This window comes from Myxocyprinus asiaticus, chromosome 44 (genome assembly GCF_019703515.2).
Source record: "Myxocyprinus asiaticus isolate MX2 ecotype Aquarium Trade chromosome 44, UBuf_Myxa_2, whole genome shotgun sequence".
In the NCBI taxonomy this organism is placed as follows: Eukaryota; Metazoa; Chordata; class Actinopteri; order Cypriniformes; family Catostomidae; genus Myxocyprinus; species Myxocyprinus asiaticus.
Genome location: NC_059387.1, coordinates 21,290,721 through 21,308,000, shown reverse-complemented (window position 1 = coordinate 21,308,000; position 17,280 = coordinate 21,290,721). Strand labels below are relative to the sequence as shown.

At 35.5% G+C, this 17,280-nt stretch overlaps 1 protein-coding gene across 1 annotated transcript in view; it reads left to right on the top strand.

Annotated features, from left to right (window-relative positions):
* Positions 1-16,894, top strand: part of vipr1b (vasoactive intestinal peptide receptor 1b) — a 140,021-nt gene extending 123,127 nt beyond the window's left edge. Inside the window, exons 7-13 of the mRNA XM_051687777.1 lie at positions 3,147-3,300; positions 3,800-3,860; positions 3,999-4,071; positions 7,898-7,989; positions 11,258-11,387; positions 13,304-13,345; positions 14,450-16,894. Of these exons, the coding sequence (XP_051543737.1) occupies positions 3,147-3,300; positions 3,800-3,860; positions 3,999-4,071; positions 7,898-7,989; positions 11,258-11,387; positions 13,304-13,345; positions 14,450-14,644 (747 nt within the window). The 3' untranslated portion in view covers positions 14,645-16,894. The remainder of the gene's footprint in view (positions 1-3,146; positions 3,301-3,799; positions 3,861-3,998; positions 4,072-7,897; positions 7,990-11,257; positions 11,388-13,303; positions 13,346-14,449) is intronic.
* Positions 16,895-17,280: the final 386 nt, after the last annotated feature.

Sequence of the window (17,280 nt, the reverse complement as noted above, 5' to 3'; positions counted from 1 at the left end):
GCTAATAGTATGTTAATTTTCTCATGTATGAGAAGAGCATGCAGCCTGTGTATCTGCCATTAAATGTGTGGTATACAGGCTTTTGCTGTTTGGCTCTGTGATTTGTCGGACTAAACCATTTATCTCCGGTTAAAAGCATTACAGTGCCTGGTAACATGTGCATGTAAAATGGCTAGAAATAGCATTTTAGCTTAGTGTAAAGCTGACAATTTACACAAGGTTTTTTTCTATTTCTTCTGTTCCAAACTTCAAACTTGCTTCTCTGTCTGCTCGTATGAATGTAACGCATCATAAGAAAGTGTTTCACTGCTGTTCAAATGCACTTTGGATCACATCATTTATATGAATAAATGTTTTCCATCTGAAAGGACTAAATATTAAATGAAACAAATGACAATAAAATGCAAAGTAATCTCTTCAGGTAATCAAAATACTTTTTGAATGTAACTGTATTCTAATTACCAATGATTTAAATTGTAACTATAGTGGAATACAGTTACTTATATTTTGTATTTTAAAAACGTATTCCTGTTACATGTATTTTGTTACTCCCTAACCCTGCAGATAACACAAACACTCCCACCCACGCCCACTTGTGCTTTCCGCTTGCTTGAAAATTGCACTTAATATGCATTTTCATGAAAATTGGATGAGACATTGCACATGGTTCTTGTGCGTAACACAGCGCTTTGCTGCTGTGCACTCACAAAACAGAGCCCTCAATCTTTTATTATGGATTAAATAAAAGTATTTTTTTAAACCATTAAAATGGATGTTGTTTTGTGACCATGTATGGGTCACAAAAGAGTACATTTATTAATGTTTTGGGTCATCTCCATTACAACTGATATAATTAACAAGATATTAACTTAATCACTTAAGTTAAAATTGTAATTAAGTTAAATTGTAATTGTAATTTCTTACAATTAAATGAAAGCAAAACCGAAGCTCTGATTTTAGGTTCCTCCATGTCCTCCTTACCTGGCCTGGTTGCCCAGTTAGGTCCTCTGTCGTCGAACGTACAAGATCATGTGAGGAGTCTTGGAGTGATTTTAGACTCCTCGTTACTTTTCAATAAGCAGATCAGTGTTGTTGTCAAGGGTAGCTTTTTCCACCTGAGATCTATTGCTAAAATAAAACATTTTCTTTCCCATAAAGACTTGGAAATTGTGATCCACTTACTTATCACATCAAGGTTGGACTATTGTAACTAATTTTCCATTGGTTTGCCCCAAACTGCATTATCCTGTCTACAGACGTGGCAGCTAGGCTTTTAACAGAGTCAAGAAAGAGGGATCACATTTCCCCGGTTTTAGCATCTCTACACTGGTTTCCTGTGAAAATCAGGGTTGACTTTAAAATTCTGATTTATGTCTACAAGGCACTATCTGGTCTTGCGCCCCAATATATCAGTGACCTTCTACACCCTTACTCCCCCAACAGAGCGCTCAAGTCTTCTGATCAACTTTTGCTGAGGGTTCCTCATTGCCGCTATAGATCTAAGGGTGACCGTGCCTTTTCTGTGATATGTCCTAATCTATGGAATAGTCTCCCTTTCCATGTGAGGTCAGCTTCATCACTAGCCATTTTTAAATCTTCTTTAAAACATATTTTTATTCGTAGCTTTTGAATAGATCATTGAATAGTTTGTATTTAATGTTTTTATTTATTTTATTGTTTTATCTTTAACTTTAAATCAGTCTGTTTTTATATCACTGTCATTTTGCTTGTTTGATCTGTAAAGCACTTTGGGTCAACTTGTGTTGTTTTTAAATGTGCTTTATAAATAAAGGTTGACTTGACTTGACTTGACAACTCCCAAAACATGAATGAGAAATATGTCTTGCCTAATAAGGTTTAGCACACAATTGTAGTATTCAAGATATGTATGATGTAGCTAGTAAATAATTTGGAAATTATTAAATGAAGAACTGATTTGTTCAGAATGAGATCACTGAAATTATCACTCTTGTAGCTAATCGAAATTGGATCTTAATTTCTGTGTATCTCACACTTGCCCCATTTATAATTTTAGTGGGATTCACAAAACGGTTTTTATATTTGTGAACAACATTTGCATATAGTCTCGCTGCTGCAGAGGGCATTCCGTAATTTGGTGTTATCATTGTTGTAAATGTCAGGAGCCCCTATCTTCTAAAAGATGAACACTCAAGGGTATGAATGACGTCTTCAAAGTCACTAGGGGTGTAAAGGTACATGTATTCGTCCCGAACCGTCATGGTACTGACGTCACGGTTCGGTGCATGCAGTCAGATGAAGAATACATCCGAGTCAGTCACAGGCGATCCACACTCCAATCCAGAAGGGGGCACGCACGGTAATGCAACGTTGTTTGCCTAACCGCCACAACAGGAAAAAGAGCAGAAGAAGAAGAGAACATCTATGCACCAACCCAAAACAAGAATGGCCTTTTTTTTTTTTTATTGAATAATGTGTATCTATATTGTGTGTATTGTATACTGTACAGTGTACAGTAAATAACAGTTATTATTTGTATATTGTTGTGTGTAATTATGTGTATATTAGACTTTAAATTGTGCTGTGTTAATTTGATGTTATTGTAAATTGGTATATGTCTCATCACTGTCACGACTGCTACGTTGATCGGAACTGCACCCAAGAATTTCACACACCATTGCACTTGTGTATATGGCTGTGTGACAATAAAAGTGATTAATTTAATTTCTCCTAATGCACAAGTTTTATTTTTCATTATTCTATTTATTTTGTACTTTTATAACACAAGAAATGCTTTTCAGTTTTGCAGCTGATTGTGACCAAATACCTTTTGTTTTTTATCAACCCTACAAAAAAATATGGCCTATGCAAGAGTGCATTCTGTTTACTGCTTAGTGCTTAATACACTAAAGGAGGCTGTACTGTACCAACTACGTCAGGGGGGTCTAAATGCCGCTAGGTGCAACAAACTGTAATTTGCACTACTGTCTGTTTAAAATAAATTAAAAGAAACCTAGCATTTGGGATTTGTTGCTTTTTCCTGTTGTACCAAACACGTATCGAACCGTGACCCCAAAACCGAGGTACATACCGAACCGTGACTTCTGTGTACTGTTACATCCCTAAAAGTCACTGTCATTTTCTCTATTTCTTTGATTGATTTTCAGGTTGGCTGCAAAGCTGTGATTGTCTTCTTCCAGTATTGCATTATGGCCAGCTTCTTCTGGCTCCTAGTGGAAGGTCTCTATCTTCATGCTCTATTGGCCGTCTCCTTCTTCTCAGAGAGGAAGTACTTCTGGTGGTACATTCTGATAGGTTGGGGTAGGTGTTATAGTGTAGACCTACTCATGACGTCAATTTGTAGGCTAACCTGGAAGGCTAATTCGACATGGGTTCCCTCAGGAATTTCCTTTGGGTTTTTTGAATAGCAGTTTTCGATTTATGAGTTTAATAATGTCTGTGGTGAAAGGGATAGTTCACCAAAAAAATCTGTCTAGATTCCAGTTTTCCGATTCGTCTAGCATAACATCTAAACACACAACCTTGTGGTAGTTGTAGCCTAGTCCTTATGAAGCAACTTACATTTTTACTTGTAACATACAGTGGCTACTAGTGATATTAATCACAGACCTTATTTTTCTCATTTGAAAAATCACTTTTTAGTAAGAACCCATAGGAAATTTCCTATACAAAAAAAGTATATACTCCTTATTGATCCTTTTGTTAACCTTTTACATAATCATTATTACAGTGATCCATGTAAAGCGGAAGCCTTATGTCAGCCACTGATTAAATACACTCTCATTTCACCTCACTACAGGAGGCCCAATGATCTTCATCATGGCTTGGAGCTTTGCCAAGGCTTACATCAATGATGTCGGGTAGGATAAGTCCTCCTAGTTGCATCTTAAATAATGTATTCTGTTACATTCCGTTATTATTAAAACATAAAATACTTAGCCTTTCCCAACATTAATGTATACATGGCATTTTTATACCTTTTTTTTTTTTTTGTACAGATGCTGGGATATAATTGAGAATTCCGACCCATTCTGGTGGATTATCAAGACCCCGATTTTAGGCTCAATTCTGGTGAGATGCCCTTTCTCTCCTAGAGTATCCGACATGTCGGCATTAATATGATTAGAGAAAGCTGCTATTTCACATTATGTTTGCTGTGTCACTCATGGTCACCAAGGAGATTAGCTGACACTCTGTTGGCTGTTACGTCTGTCTCAGTTGCCCAGTCTGAGTGTAATTGAGCTGTATATACACTACCGGTCAAAAGTTTTGAAACACTTGACCGAAATGTTTCTCATGATCTTAAAAATCTTTTGATCTGAAGGCGTATGCTTAAATGTTGGAAATTAGTTTTGTAGACAAAAATATATTTGTGCCACCATATTAATTTATTTCATTATAAATCAAAAATGTAATTAAAAAAAAAACGTTTTTGAATTGATGACTTGGACCAAATAATAAAAAAAAACAGCCAATAAGTGCCCAGTATATAGATGTGAACTCCTTCAATACTGTTTAAAAAGCATCCCAGGGTGATACCTCAAGAAGTTGGTAGAGAAAATGTCAAGAGTACATGTCTGCAAATTCTAGGCAAAGGGTGACTACTTTGAAGATGCTAAAATATGACACAGTTTTGATTTATTTTGGATTTTGTTTAGTCACAACATAATTCCCATAGTTCCCTTTTATGTTATTCCATAGTTTTAATGACTTTACTATTATTCTAAAATGTGAAAAAAAATTATAATAAAGAATGAGTAAGTGTTTCAAAACTTTTGACCAGTAGTGTATATATATATATATATATATATATATATATATATATATATATATATATATATATATATATATATATATTTTTTTTTTTTTTTTTTCAGAGAAATGTATTAAACTCCCAGATTAGAAGACATTTATTCTGTGTCTTAATTGCAGCAGTCCCCATAATCAATGTACTGTGCTATGAAAAATTATTTGCCCCATCCTGATTTCTTCTGTTTTTGTGTATACCTCATACTAAATTTTTTCAAGAATTCAAACGAAATCTAACATAAAACAAAGGCAATCTGAGTAAACACAAAATACAGTTTTAAATTATAGTTATTTATTGAAGCAAAAAAGTTATCCAATACCAACTGGGCCTGCGTGAAAAAGTTTTTGCCCCCTCAGTTACTAAATCCCCAAATCTATGAAGCTGCATTCATAATGGCGTTCAGCTGGACTACACACACCCAGGCCTGATTACTGCCAGCCCTTAGGCACTTAGGCACATGTTTTACAAAAGTATTTGTCTTAAGATGGTTATTTATATCTTCAGCTTGAGTGTGTCAATAGGAAATATAAATGTTAGACTATCAAACATTACTTTTTCAAATAGAAAAGATTAGAATAGAAGAACAGGGAGCCCTGCAACAGATGTCATGGCCCCCATAAAGCCCCACACTGAACATCGTGTCAGTCTGAGATTACATAAAGAGACAGAAGCAATTGAGACAGCCTAAATAGATAGAAGAACTCTGGCAAATTCTCCAAGAAGCTTGGAACATCCTATCTGCCAACAACCAAGAAAAACTCTGTCCAGGTGTACCTAGGAAAACTGGTGCTGTTTTAAAGGCAAAGGTTGTCACACCGAATATTGATTTAGCTTTTTTTTTTTTTTTTTTTTTAATTATGTTTACTGGACTTTGTGTGACATTAATTGATAAATGAAAACTATTTATGTTGTTATTTTTTAAGACATCCTCACTATGCAAAATTTTTCACAAGTGCCTAAAACTTTTCCACAGTACTGTACATCAGTCTAGGGAGGGTTACAAAGCTATTTCAAAGGCTCTGGGACTCAAAAGAACCACAGTGAGAGCCATTATCTCCAAATGGAGAAAACTTGGAACAGTAGTGAACCTTCCCAGAAGTGTCCAACCATCCAAAATTCCTCCCAAGAGCACAGCGGCGACTCATCCAGGAAGTCACAAAAAGCCAAGGACAACATCCAAGCAACTGCAGGCCTCTTTCGCATCAATAAAGGTCACTGTTTATGACTCTACTATCAGAAAGACACTGGCAAAACTGCCAAGGTGAAAACCACTGCTAACCCAGAAGAACATTAAGTCACGTCTGAATTTTGCCAAAACACACCTTGATGATCCTCAAACCTTTTGGGAGAATGTTCTGTGGACTGATGAGTGGAAGTGGAAGTGGAAGTGGAACTGTTTGGAAGACAGGGGTCCCATTACATCTGGTGTAAATCAAACACAGAATTCCACATAAAGAACATCATACAAACGGTCAAGCATGGTGGTGGTAGTGTGATGGTGTGGGTATGCTTTGCTGCTTCAGGGCCAGGGCAACTTGCAATAATTGAGGAAAACATGAATTCTGCTCTCTACCAGAAAATCCTAAAGGTCATCAGTCCATGAGTTGAAGCTCAAGCGCAACTTGATTTTGAAGCAAACAATGATCCAAAGCATAGGAGTAAGTCCACCTCTGAATAGCTCAAAAGAAGCTAAATTACATTTTTGGAGTGGCCTAGTCAAAGTCCTGACTTGAACACGATTGAGATGCTGTGGCAGGACCTTAAATGAGCAATTCAAGCTCGAAATCCTGGCAATGTGGCTGAAATAAAGCAGTTCTGCAAAGAAGAGTGGGCCAAAATTCCACCACAGCATTGTGAAAGGCTGATCTCCAGTTATTGGAAGCATTTGGTTGCAGTTGCTGCTGTTAAAGGCGACACAACCAGCTATTAAGTTTAAGGGGGCAGTTAGTTTTCACATGGGTGATATAGGTGTTGGTTAACTTTTTTTGCTTCAATAAATATATATATATATATATATATATATATATATATATATATATATATATATATATTGAAGCGAAAAAAGTTATATATAAAACTGTATTTTACTCAGGTTGCCTTTGTTTTATGTTAAATCTCGTTTGAAGATCTAAAACAATTTAGTATGAAAAATACACAAAAATAGAATAAATCAGGAAGGGGGCAAATACTTTTTCATATCACTGTAATTGATCCTGCTGTATTAGAGCACAATCAGACATAGACATAGACATTTTTTTTACTGATAACTTACAAACCTTTAAAGACAGACCTACCGTGAGCTCCAAGGTTTTTCATTGATGGCCAGGCTGGGAGACCAGCTAAAACCAGTAAACCACCTTTGATTGATTTAAGCTGTTTTTATTAAGCAGTGTAACTCTTTCATGAGTTTTTTTTTTTTGTTTCTGCAAATTTTTACCCTTATAATCTAATGATTTGCCTTAGTGCTAAGTGTTTAGGTAACATACTGTAGAAGCCTCCAGAAGACTCAAACTGAAGATATCCCTCCACTGATTATACATGAAATATCAATAATGGCTGAAAGGTGTAAAAAAAACACTCTTACAAGCAGTTATGAGCTTTTCTTTTGACAGATTTAAGGGCAAAAAAGAGAGAGTGAGAGTGGGTAAGAACAGGACCAAGAGAGGGTAAACTCTCACCCAAATCAAATGTTTATGCAGATTTTATGGTGTCTGGGAATTGCTATGGTAGGCTGGGATACTGACGCACATCTTGTTTTTAGAAAACCAACAAACATTTATTTGCTTATTTCGCAGGCACTGCTTTTTTTTCTTAGTCAGAATGTACACAGTTGTAACTTGGTCAATCTTGTCTACTTAGAGTTATTATTGTATGCCTCGCTGCTGGCTTTAAGATGAAGTAATGTTCTGTGCCTTTGCTAATAGATGTCAGGCCCTGCTGTCTCAAAGACAGTGGTAATAAACCATCTGTTTTGGGTCTATTTTCCTTATGAGCCCTCTGTGATTTCTGTAATCTATGCTGTATTATGACATTTAGCTGTTAGAGGAAACCAGCACCAGTTGTTTTGTGTTTTTATTCCAACATCAGATGAACTTCATCCTGTTCATTTGTATCATTCGGATACTGCGGCAGAAGATCAACTGTCCTGACATTGGGAGAAATGAATCAAATCAGTATTCGTAAGTATTTGTAACCTCCATTCACAGGCTTTTGCATTCAAGTTCATTCAGTGCATTCTGCCCAATACACAATACATTCTTGCGTTTAACAAAAGCTAGACTTCCACAGAAAAGTTATTTTTGTTTTTGTTTTGCTCAGTAAATTCAAAACAAAATAATGCCTCCTTGTTCATTGTTGAATGCAAGTCATACACTTAGCACCACACGTTTCTCTCTTGAAATTAGTTATTAGGGGGCATAGGCCCTTCAGCTGTCACAGAAACGCAAAGAGACATATGTATGAACATAATTCATATTTTAAATTCTACATAAATAAGGCTATTTTAGAAATGTGTAACCCAAGCAATGTACTTAAAAGTAATTAACTTTATTGAAAATTAGTAACTGTAATTGGATTACTAGAATTTAAAATGTAATGTGTTACACTACTTATTTTCCTTTAAAAGTAATTTGATTACAGTAACTAATCAGATTAAACACTGCTCGAAATGTTGTGTATTGACTAACATTCAGTGCTGGGTAGATTACTACAGAATTGCAATCCGGTACTGGTTCCAAATTACATGCCAAATATTGCAATCAGTAAATTAATATCTTGAATAAAGTTTTAAGGTATCTAATCTGATTATTAATGAACTGTTGTTTATTTGATGTCACATAAATTTGAGTAGGATAATCTATGCTATTTTGACTTAATGTTGCTTAAATGCATTTAAGAAAACTTAAATAATGAATCAAAATACGAGACATTGTATGATTTTTGTGTGTTGTTTCAGCCAAGATGGCAGACATTTTTTTTGTGAATTATTCTTATTTAGAAGAGGATTTCTTTTTTTTTTTTTTTTTTTACTATTGTCTTCCAGGTTGGGATTATATTTGTACAGGCTTCCAAAATCAATAATTAGTGAAGGTCTCTGGATACAATGTAGACATATTATTTTACAGCTATACATCAGCAGTGTTTAGAAACTTGCATAATTATTTGCTATGAGAATCCATGGTCTAATGTATATTAGTGGCCTAATTTAGAATGAAAAATGTAAAAGATAAAAAAAAAAAAAGGCAAGACAAGTTTATTTATAGGTCGATCACCTCATGATAAAAAGAAGAATTAGGGCAATCAATATATTATGAATCATTTACTTTGGTTGCCTAATTAATATGTAATCATGTAATCCAAAAAAGTAATTGTAATTTAATAATTTAATGTAATTGCATGTACTTGACTTTTGTAATCTGATTATGTAATCTAGATTACATCTAATCCGTTACTACAACAGCACTGCTAATATTATAAACTGTAATTGTTCACATTATAGAGCTTTTTCATTTACGGATACATTTGCCACATACCACTGTTACAATTATAAAGCATGGGTGTTATGATTGTAGCATCTGTCTTCATGTACTTCTAGTTTAATTGTATCTGACTTAATTGTTTTATAAATGTAATTGACAGGGGTTAGGGTTGTGAAGTATACTGGTACTAACGAAATATCGCGATACCGAACAATTTAAAATGGTATGATATCATCTTGTTGTTCTTTTCGGTACCATATTAAAGTATGCTGCCATTAGCAAAATGTAATGTAATGTGAGAGTTTTGAAATTAAATCAAAAACCATTTGAACATTATAAAAAAAGTCTTGATATGGCCAAGTGTGATCATTAAAGAAGGATGTTATTTAATGAAATAATGTACAGTCAAATGTGTGCCACAGAACGAATGAGAGGCACCATCCTGCTCTGTCATCTCCTTCACACACAAACAAGCAGGTGCGCACACAAACACAACACACTACTAATGCTTAAGTTTCATGCAGTGTGTCCAGCAGTATCCATCTGTAGAGCCGCAGAGCAGTGTGTTTAGCGTATAATCAGATGTGAACTCTTAAATGACTGTTTTCACAGTTGCATCTCAGAGATTTCAGCTCGCGAGTTGCGGGTAGCTTGATATAACGAACACTTCAAAAACAGGAAGAACTACAAAGGTCTTTCAGAATAAAAGTCTCACTGAATTAAGAGCTTTATTCTACCGGATGCGTGAAATTGAAGATATTATGACAGAAAAATATTACTACTGTATAAAAGTATAATATTCAAAGTAGTCATAATAACTCATAATAAATAATACTCATAATAACAATAATCTAATATTAAATTATTAGTATTAAGCAATATCACAAAAGCAAGTGTGCTGAATATCAGCATGTTGTGATTTAGCCATGGCAGCCTTTTGCCTCAGATAATCAGACTGTTTCATTTAATGTTGTCAATAATACTGTAAAGTGCTGTTTTTTTTGTTTTTTTTTTACCAAAAATAATATATATATATTGTTGAAAATTATTATATAATTTTCATTTAATTAAAGCTGTACAGTATGTATTTGATTAAACACAAGTTGATCATAACATTTAAAACATTTAACATGGAATTTGTTGCCCAAGTATTGAGTTACTATTGATACGGAGGTACCAGGGCTGGTATCATGCCGAAGCCAAAGTTTTTGTATCGGAGCAACCATAACAAAGGTAATGACTGCTGACTTGTCAAAAATGTTTGAGGCACTTTAAAACATCAGCTAAACAATTTCTGAATAAATGAGCAAAAGCCGAAAGTGTTATAATGTAATTATACCTGCCATCCCCTACTCATCATCCCATGCTGTGGACCAGCATCTAAAACACAAAATATGCTGGAGACCGGCTATTCTGATCTTTCAGCAGGGTAAGGACAGATGGAAAACCATTTTCCACAATTGGAAATAGCTGGAATAGTATATTTGCTTCATCCATTTTCTCTATTTGTGTGGAGCTCTGTGTATGCCGAGTGGACAAGCTCTTGGACAGAACATTCTCAAGGGGTACATGAGAAACATTTTAGCTTATGTAATTTTTAAGGCAGGGATAAAATTAGAGGACATTTTAGCTGGTCTCCAGCAGCAAGTGAGAGCCCACTGCACTGCAATCTCATCATCTAAAATGTCACTGGTTCTCTCCCCCCTGTTCGGATGATTTAATGTCCTTTGTCCTTAAGTAGCTCTCTCCAATGCAGTTCTCACAAAACCAGTCTCATTTCTTAAGCACCTGCAATTTTCTACCCAGCATCTCTGATGTTGTTATTCCAGTTAGATGCTTTTTCCATATTACCTGGTAATAATGTCATTCTTTTACAGAAAGCTCAGCCCTGATCACGCTGTGTGCAGGTTATGAATGACAGAAAAGTATCCCATTAAAGCTATTTGTTTTGTGTTTTTTCTTCCTCTAGGAGATTGGCAAAGTCCACTTTGTTGTTGATTCCACTCTTTGGGATAAACTTCATCATATTTGCTTTCATTCCAGAGAACATAAAAACCGAGCTACGGCTTGTGTTTGACCTCATTCTTGGGTCATTTCAGGTATGTCACTGCATTTAATCATTCTAGCTTTTAAAACAAAAAGTAGGATCCTGATATCCACAAGTGCGCCGAGCTAACGTTTGCAGTGGAAATGCTGTCAGGCAAATCTCAGGACTGTTGTTCAGACCAGAAGAAGTGTAATGATGTCTGGTAGAACTGCTCAAGGACTTTCTTATAGTCAGAAGATATCTCTATCGCATACCTGAATATAGAGAATGTCTGTCTTGCACACTTCAGCTATTTTGCATTATTTTTATTTTTTCTTCTCATATGTCATAATTAGACTCAACAAAGAAAAACAAACATTCAATTAACTATTTAATTGAAGAACATTTCTCCAAAAAATAAAATTAAAACTACTTTTTGTTAAAAATAAGACTGGGGGTGCCTGGGTATCTCAGCAAGTAAAGACTCTGACTACCGCACCTGGAGTCGCATGTTCGAATCCAGGGAGTGCTGAGTGACTCCAGTCAGGCTTCCTAAGCAACCAATTGGTCTGGTTGCTAGGGTGGGTAGAGTCACATTGGGTTTACCTCCTCGTGGTCGCTATAATGTGGTTCTCTCAACTGAGATTCGTCCTTCGCCACCCGGATTGAGGCGAGTCGCTATGCCACTATGAGGACTAAATGCACAAGGTGCATTGGGAATTGGGCATGCCAAAATTGAAAAAAGACAAACTTAATAATTTTCGAACAAAATAATGTCTTCTCTTTAAAGAAAAGCAAAAATCTAGGTTACAGTGAGGCACTTACAATTGAAATAAATGGGGCAAATCTGTAAGCGTTAAAATACTCAAGATGTAACAAGACGTAAACAAAAAGTGTGTTAACATGATTTTAGGGTGATAAAATCGCTAACTAATCTTTTCTGTGTAAACGGAACAGCGTAAACCCTAAAACCCTTAAATGACTGTAAAAACAAAGATTTAAACAATTTTACAGCTCAAATAATACATACGTTTTAACAGAAGAATTAATGTAAGTGCTTTTACAAAATTATAAGCCTCACATTTCCGCATTTAAACCCTCCAAAATGGCCCTATTCACTTGCATTGCATGTGCCTCACTTAACTTTGATTTTTGCTTTTGTTAAAGAAGAGGGAAGAGTTGAAATATTTTTTTTTATTATTATTATTAAAATTATGCCACAAATGCTGTCGATTGAGCTTAACTTGTATTGAACCCCGAATATTCCTTTAAAATGTTTTTGATTCAGTTATGCCTATTAGGTGCAATGAAAATAAAAATAACTAATTTGAACTTGGGTCAGTTGCACACATTGTACACAACTAAGCATAGACAGACCATATGCACTGCTTGTACTCCCCTGATGAAGTCACTCTTCAACACAATATAAAAAATATTGCTACATTAATTTATAACATAATAACATTGCACCATTTTTTTATACATTTTTTAAATGTTTGGCCTTTTACTAATTGGCTATTGATAGTTCACAACAAGAAATCCATAATCATAATTTAAAATATAGACTACTAAATTAAATAAAATTCATGGACAGATGATGTTAACAAAAAATATGCTTGAATCAATTTCCAGCATGTTTGTATCAGTCTGAATTTCTAGCCACTTACGTCCAACAATAATTATTCATGTAGTCCCAATGCAAATGGATTAAGTAAACTTACATTTTACAAATTTCAATTGATTAAACACAGTGAAATTAAGCCTTGACAAAATGAAATAACTAAGCTGCACACATTTTTTTTTTTACATAGTACTTGCTTAAGCAGAGCCATAAGAATGCCAGTCATGAATTCAGGAAGGCTTTGCCCCCCTTAGCAAAATCTACTAAAGTGTAGTTAAATTGTGTAATCCTCCAGATAAAGTTTTCCATTAATGCTTGTAAATCCAACTTGTGTCAACTGTGTAAGTTGCTTTTACTTGTTTTACCAGGGTTTCGTGGTTGCTGTACTGTACTGTTTCCTGAATGGAGAGGTAAGACAAATTCTGGATGGATGCGTGGATAGACAGACAGACAGACAGAATGTTTCAGTGCACCCACAATTGATCTTGTTTTGGTTTTCAAACAGAAAACTTCAGACCCCATACTTTACCATAAGGCACTTCCTATATTTATGTTTCATTCAATTTAACTAAAGCTAAAACCATGGAAGCCTGTAATTGGCTTAGATTCTGCTAGCTCACACAGGCTGTAAATAGCTCCAGACATACTGGGTGGCCTATTACTTTGATATATGCATTGATGTTCAGAGCATCTCTATGCCCCTAGCTAGTACGGATTAAATAAAAGAGCCACGGACACTGGCTTTGTGCCAGGTCCATTCTCATAATTTGATGTTTTTGAGCAACACGGTTGAAGTTTAGCTAAAAGAAAGCTAACTCTAAATCCAGAAATCAGGCATAGGAGCTATTGCAAGATGTTAAACAAGCATTCCATACTGATTTTTGTATGAAAAAAATGACAAAATTTTAAAGTCTACACGAAAAAGCATTCACAATCCATTTCACCTTCATAATGTGACTTATTTCAGAGTGAAACAGGATATTCAGTAAGAAAATAAAATGTAGGGCAGAACTTTATTTTATCCCTCAGTAATTTATTGGATTGTGAGAAGTAATCTCAATAACACATAGTTGGAGGGAAGGGGTTGAAAAATAAGAGAGTTTGGTGATGTCAGCTGAATAGTAAAGTTGAAAAAACAGACTTGCAGCATACAGAGGCCTACCAATATAAAGGTGTGCTTTTTGGGGTTAAGAGTATATAAGGTAATGTAAACGGATAGTTCACCAAAAAAGAAAAAAAATTCTGTTATCCGCTTACCCTCATGGTTTTCCAAACCCATATGATTTTCTTTTGTGGAAAACAGGAGATGTTAGGCACAATGTTAGATACTCACAGCTGCAGTCCTGCTTGCATTGAGCAGCGTCAACATTCTATACAATTTGTCCTTTTTTCAATGGGCTGGAAACAATATGAGAGTAAGTAAATAAGGACAGAATTTTCATTGTTGGGTGAACTTACTTTTTAATAACAGTAGTAGGACCTTTTAGAAAACAACTATTTTGTCTGTTTCTCAGGTCCAAGCTGAGATCAAGAGGAAATGGAGGCGATGGCACCTCGAAAGGTTTCTTGGTCCTGACACCAAGTACCAGCACCCATCCATGGGCAGCAATGGCAACAACTTCAGCACACAGATCTCCATGCTGACTCGCTGCAGCCCCAAGACTCGCCGTGCATCAGTATGCCAGGACGAGTCATCCATAACAGTCTAACTTAACATCTACTCTGCAGAACAATGATGTACATTGTGGTATGTCATCATAGAGGATGAGACTGTGCTTAAAATGGAAAGTCATGAATATCTTGTTCAGGAAATGGTCACCTTGTAAAGATTCAATCATTCCATCAACGTGAACATTCGTTTAGTGGTATGAACTAGTTCCAAATTTCACATTTTTAGCTACACATACCTTAGGAGGCATGAGCTACCTATAGCTATTGCTCCTTGTTTACAGGAGTGTGTCCTACACCTAGTTTGTGACTGAACGCATTGTAATTTGATGCTCTGAGGTTCTTGAATGAAAAATTCAGCATTGGACAGGACATGCACTGATCATCCTTCCTCTCTGTGATACATAAAACCTGTAAATAAAGTAGAGATATTCTCCTGGAGAGTTGTGAGATACTGCAGTTGTAGACTCTTGATGTCATTAAGTGCAGACTTAGCTCTGCAGGGACACAAATGCAACAGCATAATCCGGAATGACTGATGATACAGTGTAGGAAAAAGAGGTTAAGGGATTCTCTACCTGGACTGCTCTTTATGAGATATTTTTGCTTATGATGTAAGTAAAAAAAAAAAAAAAAAAGGAGAAACAACAAAAAGGTAACCAAAAGTGAACTGTTGAATATCCAATATATGGAGATACACTGTAGAGACCAAATGTGATATTTCTTCTAAACATGTTCATGTAATTTTCTTTGAATTATTTTTTCAAACCAGTATGTGTGTGTGTGCGCATGTATGTGACTGTCTCACCCAAAAGTGGGATAATCTGACGAAAACCTCAGTTTGGGAACGTTTGGGCACAACCTTAATAGAGTCCAACAGTCTGGTTCAGAAGTAAAAACCCCATTAATTTTTTCCATAGGGGAATTAATTTTAATGATAATTTATAGCCTTTTAAAGACAGACATACCACCAGCTCTGAGGTTGTGAATAGATGGTATATGCATTTGTTGAAGCCATCAGTCCGTGTTTTTTAAAAAAAATCATGTTTAACAGTGGATTTCCTGCTGAAGAACTACATTGCCCATGATCCTGAAGGGGAAAAAAGCCACCTATCAGAGAATCGTGGCAGGCAAAGCATACCAAAAGAGTTCAGCAGTGACAGCTCACTTCCATGATGCACTGCTAAAGAATGACGCAACCCAGTTGCGCACCCTATACTCTCAAAATTAGAGTCTTGAGATAAGGGACAAAACATCTTACATACAAAAGCCCTCTTGATGTTAAAAATCAAGAAATTGATAATAAAAATACTGAAAAGATTTAATCTAACAGAAATGTGTATACTCTGGGCATTTAATACTTATATTTTTATATTATTTTCTTAGAATTTTTTTAAATGCATGCTCTACTTGGAAGCACTAGTAACTTAACCTGTCCTCAGCACGAGGTCACAATGTTAAACTGCCAAAAATCCATTTAAAATGCAACAAATTCATAAATATAAATATCAAATGAAAGGTAGGGATCTGTATGATATCAAACAATACATAAAGTAAGCTTTAAATTATATTTTCCATAAAAAACTGCCTATCAAAGTTGTGTCCTCACTTTGCATCAACTCTGTCGGATTTTTTTATAATCCTAAATAAATCAGACAATGTCAAGGTCAGCTATATCTCTGAGTAGCCCTTTCCCACTTTCTGCTCATGGTGGATGCAACAGTAGGACACATGGTCTGGTAAGTTTTATATTTTTTTATACTTTAAACAAACAATGTTTAAGTCTCTGCAGTCACAGCTTCAATGTGTCAACTTTTCAGAAAAAAAATGTTTTTATAAAAACCTGTTCTCTTACATGGGTTGTTAGCTGAGACCTTTGTCTATAAAAAATATCCATTTCAAATTAATTTAGTAAAAAAAAAAAAAAAATGATTTAAAACAGGTTTTGTCCCTTATCTCCAGAATCAGCTGTTTATCTAAATATTTTGATATATATTGATTAAATAGTTATAATCAACAACTTTAATTTAATATTTTAATATTTTTCCTTACTTCATTTGCAGTGCTTCATGGAATTGTAGTTCATTCCCTCAATAAAGACGTTAACTGCAAAGTCTTGTACCTTACTTTTTTGCTACAAATGAAAGTGTGTAATGTTGTGATTCGCCTCAGAGCTGATTGGTTTGGTTCATGGCTTAAAATGTCTCAGTTACGAACGTAACCTTGGTTCCCTGAAAGGAAATGAGACGTTGCATAATTATGCAATAGGGTCTATGTCAGTGGTCTCACGTGGTCTGAAGCCTGTATACAATCACGGCAATTTATTGGCTGATGGCACATAAGCAACCCCCATAGGGAGCCACGTCACAGGCTCTATATAGGCGAGCGCTTGGCGCCATCTCACCAGATTTTCTATAAAAGGCACGAGCCTATGCAGCAACTAGAGAGTATAGTCAGCTACGCAATGTCTTGTTCCCTTTCAGGGACTAACCGGGCAGTGGACTGGATCCTCACTCCGCACTGCGCACCAAGAGGTGAAAATACTCCATTTAAACGTATATAACATTCTCATTGACAGAGTTCTAGCATTTAAGATAGTATCAACCACAGCAGGGGATAAATCATCATTCAAAAGAGGGCCCTGTTGAGGGGCCAAACCCACAATTTCCATAACTCG